At 45.9% G+C, this 8,135-nt stretch overlaps 3 protein-coding genes across 4 annotated transcripts; 2 read left to right on the forward strand and 1 right to left on the reverse strand.

Moving 5' to 3' along the window:
- The first annotated feature begins 733 nt into the window (after positions 1–733).
- On the forward strand, positions 734–2,585 carry PV09_09808. 2 transcript variants are annotated; one of them, XM_016363951.1, is made up of 3 exons: positions 734–1,216; positions 1,313–1,978; positions 2,026–2,585. In XM_016363951.1, the coding sequence occupies exons 1-3, from the start codon at positions 1,199–1,201 to the stop codon at positions 2,062–2,064; spliced, it is 723 nt and encodes a 240-aa protein (XP_016208220.1). In that variant the 5' UTR covers positions 734–1,198; the 3' UTR covers positions 2,065–2,585. The 2 variants fall into 2 exon arrangements, with proteins under 2 accessions (XP_016208220.1, XP_016208219.1); XM_016363950.1 differs by having other exon boundaries at positions 734–1,978.
- Positions 2,586–3,353: 768 nt separating this feature from the next.
- PV09_09809 (uncharacterized protein) lies at positions 3,354–6,535 on the forward strand. The gene is made up of 3 exons (XM_016363952.1): positions 3,354–3,885; positions 3,943–5,962; positions 6,010–6,535. Exons 1-3 carry the CDS (start codon positions 3,752–3,754, stop codon positions 6,082–6,084), a joined length of 2,229 nt encoding a protein of 742 aa, XP_016208221.1. The 5' UTR covers positions 3,354–3,751; the 3' UTR covers positions 6,085–6,535.
- Positions 6,536–6,553: 18 nt separating this feature from the next.
- PV09_09810 (uncharacterized protein) lies at positions 6,554–7,908 on the reverse strand. The gene is made up of 2 exons (XM_016363953.1): positions 7,340–7,908; positions 6,554–7,259 (listed from the first exon to the last, which is right to left on the reverse strand). The coding sequence occupies exon 2, from the start codon at positions 7,249–7,251 to the stop codon at positions 6,610–6,612; it is 642 nt and encodes a 213-aa protein (XP_016208222.1). The 5' UTR covers positions 7,252–7,259; positions 7,340–7,908; the 3' UTR covers positions 6,554–6,609.
- Positions 7,909–8,135: the final 227 nt, after the last annotated feature.

Genomic DNA, 8,135 nt, shown 5'->3' on the forward strand with positions numbered 1-8,135 from the left:
CTCTCTCTCGGCGGCGATCGTAGAGACGAAGGGGTTGAAGGATCCGTTCAAACGGTTGTTGGCTCGACGGACTTCGCTGGAAGCGGTGGCTTCGCTGTTGTCGGCAGCGCGGTTAAGGTTAGCCCCATCGCGATCACTGCCCGTCGCACTTGTAGTGGAAGTAGGTATGTCAGCAGGGTGAACCACGGTCGATTTTGGCTGAGAGAAAGAAAGATTTGAGCTGCTGTGCGCGTTCAACGACCAAGCGCGATATTCAGTTCCAGGGAGCCAGCCGACATTGAGCAACAGCGAGCCGTCCTGGGTAAACGCCCAGTGGATGGAAATGTCGGAGCTGGTGACTAATATGCATTGAGATGCCATGTGAACAACCTTTACAAAGTTTTCCCCTTCAGTCACCCAATGTTCAATACAAAAAGTCCAAACAAAGCAAGGCATGGCAAGGCAAGGCAAGGCAAGGGGCAAGGCAAGGCAAGGGGCAAGGCAAAGCAAAAGGGTGAGATGTGATGAGCGTGCAGCACGCCAATCATCGGTCGCCTTCTCTCTTGCCCGTTTTTCGCAATCCTGTTCCTACCACTTTGACACCTTCGGTTCGTAAGCCAATCAGAATCATCTCCGGATAACATCAATGTTATCTGGAGATGATTCTGATTGGGCCACTTTCGCATCACCCCTCGGAAAATCTGGTGGCGTCTGGCGCATGCAGCCACGGCAGGGAAACATATCAACGACTGATCAACTTCACCCTGAGGCGGAGGGTCATTGACGCTGGACTCGACATGCTCCGATTGAAAACGGCTGCACGCCCGATTAATTTAGTTGCATTTTCATCATCCGGCAACATCGGAAACGGCGGGGCGGCAAAGCCTTGCGAGGTAACTGCATGCGTCGTGATTGCCATGTAGTTTTATCCTTCAGCCTCTTGTTGAGTTGCGATTGATCGCTTTCCCCTAGCTCAAAGTCTTGTTGTGGCTCCTGTTATTAAGCTCGTAAATTTTAGTAACCGTACTTGGCGTGCGATGGCTGGCCGTATGAATCGAAAAGACATCCCGAGATCTTTGTTACGAATCCGGCTGCGAAATAGCGTAGGATGAATAAATACTGCCTCAAGAGTATATCTACGCGTATATAAATATACCGCTCTCCGCAGCGTAACAGGGCACATTTAACTCTTCCACTGCCACCGCGTTATTTGTGCAGCATGCATTCAAATCTGTTTGTAAGGATTCGCTCCTTATACTTGCAACTATTTCCACGCCATTTTCCTCCGAATCATGATGAGATCTCTCAACCTGCACTAAGAGGTCACTTGCAGGACAACGAGGAAGAAACGAATGCGCTAGGAAAATACAGCTGGACACGCGTGCTCCACAAAAAGGGCCATGATGACGACGATGAAAGTGAGACGCCACCGCATTATTTTTCAACACCTCCCGAGAACTTGCCCAATAATTATAACATTCCTGCGAAAAAGAACATTAATCTGGGGGAGATTCTCTTTTTAACCAACAAAGAGAAGGCCCAATATGCATCCCTGCACCGCGGAAAGGGAGCTCATGAAGACACGTTGTTACAAATAACAGCCCAACTAGGATTTCAGACATTTGCTAGCATGACATTATACTATCTTGCGAGGGCTTCGGCACATAACTTTCATTTGTGTCATACCGAGTTTTGCAGATTCGTAAAGAACTCATTCCTTACGCTTGATCCAAATGTTGTTATCGCCCTTTCAGGGATGACTTGTGCGGTGGTGGGCATACAGGGAAGGGAGCTAACAAATTCTAACATCTTTGCCTATTTGAGACAATTAGAGGCTGACTTATATGATCTGTTGGAATGGGGATGCCAACCAGAGGCCGTCACTGTCTCTGAAGCGTCCAGTTCATTTCAGGTCATACAAATAATGTTAAGCCAAGGACCGTCGAGAAAATTCTTGAAGTACCAAGGCAACCTGAAGAAGGATTTGGAAGTTGGATTGGTAAGGGCTTTCTGTCGAGTTATCTGACATTCTACTGACCAAGGCAGAGCACTTCTTGGGATGTCGCAACTAAGCTGCGGACATAATTTTGCGCCCATTTACATCACACATGGAGAACATGTACCTATCCAGCAGCAGCCGTTCAAGCCCGCAACCCACTTTGCTTCGGCCGTCTCGCTATACTTGATGGTTTCAGGAGGTATTATGGCGGACGGAGAAGAGAATGATCTGATCAACCCAGTAATTGAGGGGTTTTCACCGAGAAAAGCACAAATTGCATGTCCACGGGAGTCTCGGGCCAGCCATGCGAATGATCATCACACGAGGTATCAGATGCCAGGGAGTGCTTCTCTAGGTTAATTCCGTCAAGTGTGTCGTGAATGTTCGGTTATAATCTATCCATTCGCACTTGCTCATTCATCGGAGAATTAGAAGTATTGGGTTTGCTCTCTCAATAAACTAGACAGTGACAGCTTGGTGGTTTTGTGGTGCCTAGGTCGGATCAATCATTTGCAGGGCTAAAGTTCAGTAATTGACCAAGCCTTAGTTGCCGTCAGTAATCCCGTATGAGAATGCATGGTGATACCTCGTTGAACATTCTACGTCTCTTCAGAGTATCACAAGGAAGTGCTCATGTTCACGATCTCGAGGTACATGGACAATTCACAGAGAGCGGCCCATGCCCTGATCATCAGTAGCGTTGGTAAGATAACTACTTCAACCCTTAGTCTTAAGTAAAGAATTCCAAAGTCCTTCACGTTTGCTGGTATTGGATAAATAGGCCATATTAGCGCCTGGTTTGCTTTCCAACTTTCAGATTTTAGATCTTAACCACAACTTAGAACACCAATAGAATATTCGAAGCACTTAGAGTAGTTACTGTAAAGAATATTGGAGGTAGCGAATATAATATTTATAGGGATATTCGGTTTCAAGGCCGAATATGGGGAAAAAAGGGATAAGGTAGGATAGTTCAAGCTAATAGAAAGATAAGACAGATGAAGATTGAACCTCAATAAAGATTAAAAAGCGAATTTGAGTATTTCATAAGCAAAAGACAAAGCTATGTAATCATAGGTTGCTCTCTGTCTCTTCCTGATGTGGAATCTATGACAGAAATGAAGCCTGTAGAAGCGTTTCATGGCGAGATACGGAGTCATCGTGCACTTGAATTTACTGGCCATTCATTGACAAGAAACTAGGGGCTCCGACTGCTGCTTGCGGAGGTACCTTGTTGCTTGCGTAAATTGCTTGCGTAAATTTGAAACCAACTCACTTTTAGAGTCGTTTTGCAAAATAACCGCGAGACGAACTTTGATGCAGGGTTGACGCAGGCCCAAGCCATACAAGTATCCTTTTCGATCCACCTGGCTGGCCGAGATTTGCTTACAACTTTGGCATACCATTCGATGCGCTCCAGCGCTACAGCCACCGGGTTGCCTGCTTGGAGTGCGAATCAGGTGCGTTGCTACCTAATGGCGGGACGGTGCGCGGAAAGCGTTGAGGCCGCAGTTCTCCCTGTTATTTATTTGGGCAGTTTTTTCTCTCATTGTGCTTTCTCTGCTTTCCTAGACATATCCTCAAGGCCAGTCATTCCTCTCTAGATTCCAAGCAGACTCAACACACAACCAATTCCAGCTACCTCGCGAATTCAGCAACCAGACAGCTCTGGCAAACCTCCCACCCCTGCGGTTCATAACACAAAGCACTCTTAAGTGGAAATTAAGGAGCTTATCAGTATTTCTATTTAGCTTGGCTATCTATAGCTAGGTCATGGATTTAATATCAAGATATACCAGTGTCCTACAATCAACCCACAATGACGAGGGACCGCGGAAAGAAGCAAAGTCTAACTTTGATGTCAATACTAGGAGAGCGAATGTCGAGTCTGAGAGCAGAACGGCGCGGTGAGTAGATTTGACCAAGTTATATTCTCATGGCAATGTCTGATTCCATTCCTATAGATCTGTGGTGGACTTTGGGAATGGGGACAAGGGCAAGTCAGAAGCGCTTGAGCGTCTGTCCTTAGATTCCAGCCCAAGGCCGAAGGAACTTAAGAAACCTAAGAAACCTAAGAAGCGACCACAACAACAGCATCAAGGCGAAGGGCTATCCTGGAGAAGAGATCGATCCATCGGCTCGGAAAGTCAAAATCCGAACGAGTGGGCTAGCCAAGTCGGCCATGCCCCAACATTTACTTCTAACTGGCGCCCCAATGGCGAACCAACGAGAGAACTTGTCAACCCCTTAGCTGACTCAAATCCAAAGGCGCCCCCGGCTCAGACAAAGTTGTCTTTAAGAACCGCCCAGCCCAGTGGAAGTGAGCAACAAACACTACCAGTTGTTGCAAGCTCGGCTCAGCCTGCTCAAGGCAATCAAGAGCGAGGCATGAGCGACGCCCGTTGGCCTGAGATGATGCCGCAGCCAGAGAGCAGACGAATCTCCCAAGAGCAGTTGGCTGCGGAAGTTAAGTGGATATATACTGGGCTCACTATGATTGAGTCCAAGTGTATCCACGTGGATAGAGCACAAGTTGTCGCTATGCATGACGGCCAATATATTATCCGCAATAACCACTGGCAGGCTCTCATTGCCCTTCATCGTACTTTGCTCCACGAACACCATGACTTCTTCTTGGCTTCCCAACATCCCTCAGCCTCGTGGGCAATACGCAGACTCGCTTCGAAGTATTCTATGCCAGCTCGTATGTGGAAATATGGCATCCATTCCTTTCTTGAACTCCTCAGGTATCAACTGCCTGATTCGCTGGAGTTCATGATTAACTTCATCTATACGGCATACCAGATGATAAGTCTTTTATATGAGACAGTGCCGGCATTCAAGAATACGTGGATTGAATGCCTTGGCGACTTGGGCCGCTATCGTATGGCTATTGATAATGGAAATGTAAGAGACCATGAAAATTGGGCTAATGTGTCGCGCTTCTGGTACACAAAGGCGGCAGACAGATCTCCTGAGGTTGGTCGTCTGTACCATCATCTGGCGATTCTTGCTCGACCAAACGCACTGCAGCAACTGTTCCTCTACTCGCGGTCACTGATCTCTGTGCAAATTTTCAACCCCGCAAGGGAGACTATCCTAACACTGTTCAAGCCCATACTTGGACGGTCAGATGCAGCGTCGAGTCATACATCCCAATTAGACACTAGTTTCATTAAAGCTAGCGCCATCCTCTTCACTAAGGAGCATCTGGACGACTTTAAACACTTTCATGACGGCTTTATCGAGCTTCTTGATCAGCATATCGGCCGCGTGACGGCTGAGTGGCGAGTGCAAGGAGTTTGGGTCATCGTATCCCTCCTTGGCGCCCTCTTCGACTACGGAAATGATTCTCCGTTACGGCGCGTCTTTGAACTTGGATTTCACCAACTTGCACAGCAAGCTCGTGATAAGTCGCAAGCGGATCAGTCAGCTTCTTTTGATCCACAACATGCTCAATCTGATGGAGATACTGTCATGGAAAACCTTAATGTGCCGACGACTGTCGATTCGGAATCAAAAATTGCTTTCGAACATGCGCTCAAGTTCTATACTTCTGTCGTAACCTCGGTGCTGCGACGACTGGGCGATGAGAACGTGCTCCCGTTTGTGCACATTCTCCTCGCATTCTTGCTCTCTCTCATCCAACTGAAGTCTCTCGACTCCCGAATCAAGTCATCGTATATCGTTAAGACCATACTTGCTAGGGTTCCTCTGGGAGAGCTCTGCTCATTCCTCAATATATTAGCCCGCTCTGATTCCGCAGATGCCCGGTATGAAACTAAGACTTTTATTCGAGGGGAAGATTCGATACCGCTACCAGAAGATCATCTCATCCGGGGACAGGTTTGGGCGCAAAACTACTTCCCCGCAGATTTATTCAAGAGCAGCGAATTGGACGATGAGGAAAGAAATATTGAGCATGCATCTACAGTAAGAATGCGCGCCGAACGCGTACTGAACCTAGGTTTTAGACTGGCACAGGTAAATACTCTTAGACAGCTTATAAGCACTAATTACTAATGAGAAAGGAGCATGACTTTGGAATCAAATATGATATCAGAATAAAGACATTTAATCTGATCAATCACCCAAATTGTGGCTAAGACAGCTGCAGCGCTTGGACACAAGACCTCAGATTCAGATTGCCCTTGCCAGCCCATAATTCGCACTTCCAGGAATGCATCCCATTGGGAAATTAAATTGGGGGTATAGGTCATGGCCTCTGAAACATATTCAGAGAATATATATATTATGCAGACATGTTCGCACTATGATTAAGACAGCGGCAGGTGAGAAACGGATCAGAGATACTCTTTTTTTGCATGGCCAAATTATGGACTTGAGAAAGGATATCTATCCTCGACTTTTATGGCGTTTGAACAGGGCATATCAGTCGACTCTTGGTTGCCTCCAATTTCGAAGTATGCAACACCTGGCGCAGCGAGCCATAATTAAACTCCGATGGTCTCGCAAACGCCTGTTCCCCAGATATATTGACTTTTGTTGCTTTATTTATATTATAATTACAGCTATTCTCCTTCCCAGGTACTAATTTATGATAAGCTTAATTGCGCATTTACGTGCCTGAAATGTGTAATTTTATATGCCCAGATTTAAATCATATTCTATTAAAATTGCAAATAAAACCCCTTTGATGAAAGAGGATCAGTCTCTTTCCCGTGCTGGGATCTCAGTCTGTATAGATTATCCATGAACAACGCTTTCTGCACGTTCAAAACTTTCCCCATGATATACCCGATCACATGCGCTTGAAAAGGCCTCGCCGCAATCCGTGCAACCCGGTTCATGTCTCTATACTTATTATATACTTGAAGACATAGCAACATTCTTCGAATTATGAAAAATCTTGAATTTCTCCATGCTTTGAAACTGTATGTATCACCTTGATCGGGTCTTAATATATTATAAGTTGACCATTTAGTAGAACGCAATATGATTCCGATCTGGTCGTCAATTTGCCCCTTTACACGTACTACAATCATCAGATGTGGAACTCCACAGGTGAAGTTGCAGTCCAGATTACCACAAGTATAACTGTATGTAGCATCTGCGGTCGAAAACTTGGGGCTTATTTGAGAATCGAAGATTAGAAGTTCATATAAGATTTCTTGGAAAGTCTTTTGGGTGATTCGGCTTTCTATCGCGATTGGGGATCCATCTTGGTAATGTTCTGAATATGGCGGTGGGTCGTATGAGGGGAAAGCGATCTCTGGGGAACTCTTACTGAGAGGGCTTCTCAAAGTTGTCATGTTTTATGCTAGACAGAATATGGTTTATATATTAGTTATAGTGAGAACAAGATTAATTAAGCAGAGTAATTGATAAAGATAGATATACTTTAATTTTGCTAAGGCCTGGTCCCAATATAGGGATAGAAGATCCTAAAACAGGACCCATTATCAAAAGAGCCTGAAAGAGGAAGTGAGCTCAAGTCATAACAGTAGGCTCTTTGTGGCTGAGTTCAAGGGGCCTTGTTTTGGTCTCTTCGAGCCCGGTTCTGGTCCAAGTCATTTACGAGCCACAGAAGCTGTTAATCATACGCAAAATATAGAGTAACCTCCCCACCTGCGTAATGGAACGACCCCTGTGATAGAATAATGTTAAGGTACTTCGACTTCACTCTACTGCAGCACTCGCATATCTGCAGAAATTTTCGTAGTTTTGGTGATTATAATGCTTGTTAGCTACTGCGAAACATCCAGAAACCGCTGCATATCATTAATTACCTCTGCTTGCTCGTCAAATCAATGATCCGTGTGGGACAAGCTAATGCTCTCACTATGACTGCGATGAGAAATTTACGCTACAACGCCGCCACCATCAATTTTCTTTCCGAAAATTTCGCAGATAGGATCGCTCGCACACTGAGCACAATATGATCGATGCACAGCTTGTTATATACTGGGTGCGTGATAGCAGAGGCAATTGAAAAAGTTTCCATCACACAGAGCGGTACTTGCAGCCGGCATCCTCTTCGCGTCTGGCGAGCTCTTCAAAATGCGGGGCAGCTGTGTCTTGACTTGACTTGACTTGAATTCCTAACGTAATCAACCACCTAGTGGACCACACCACCTAGTGGACCACCGATCTCGCCTCCATCTCGTCTTCATCTTCAACAGCCAATGGCCACCGA

The sequence above is a fragment of the Verruconis gallopava genome (genome assembly GCF_000836295.1).
Source record: "Verruconis gallopava strain CBS 43764 unplaced genomic scaffold supercont1.211, whole genome shotgun sequence".
NCBI lineage: Eukaryota > Fungi > Ascomycota > Dothideomycetes > Venturiales > Sympoventuriaceae > Verruconis > Verruconis gallopava.

Bases quoted from the DNA above. Each gene is read 5' to 3' on its own strand.
- PV09_09810 (XM_016363953.1), bottom strand. From the start codon at position 7,251: ATGACAACTTTGAGAAGCCCTCTCAGTAAGAGTTCCCCAGAGATCGCT.
- PV09_09809 (XM_016363952.1), top strand. From the start codon at position 3,752: ATGGATTTAATATCAAGATATACCAGTGTCCTACAATCAACCCACAAT. The intron at 3,886-3,942 runs GTGAGTAGATTT...CCATTCCTATAG, and splicing joins TCTGAGAGCAGAACGGCGCG to ATCTGTGGTGGACTTTGGGA. The intron at 5,963-6,009 runs GTAAATACTCTT...CTAATGAGAAAG, and splicing joins TAGGTTTTAGACTGGCACAG to GAGCATGACTTTGGAATCAA.
- PV09_09808 (XM_016363950.1), top strand. From the start codon at position 1,199: ATGCATTCAAATCTGTTTGTAAGGATTCGCTCCTTATACTTGCAACTA. The intron at 1,979-2,025 runs GTAAGGGCTTTC...TGACCAAGGCAG, and splicing joins AGGATTTGGAAGTTGGATTG to AGCACTTCTTGGGATGTCGC.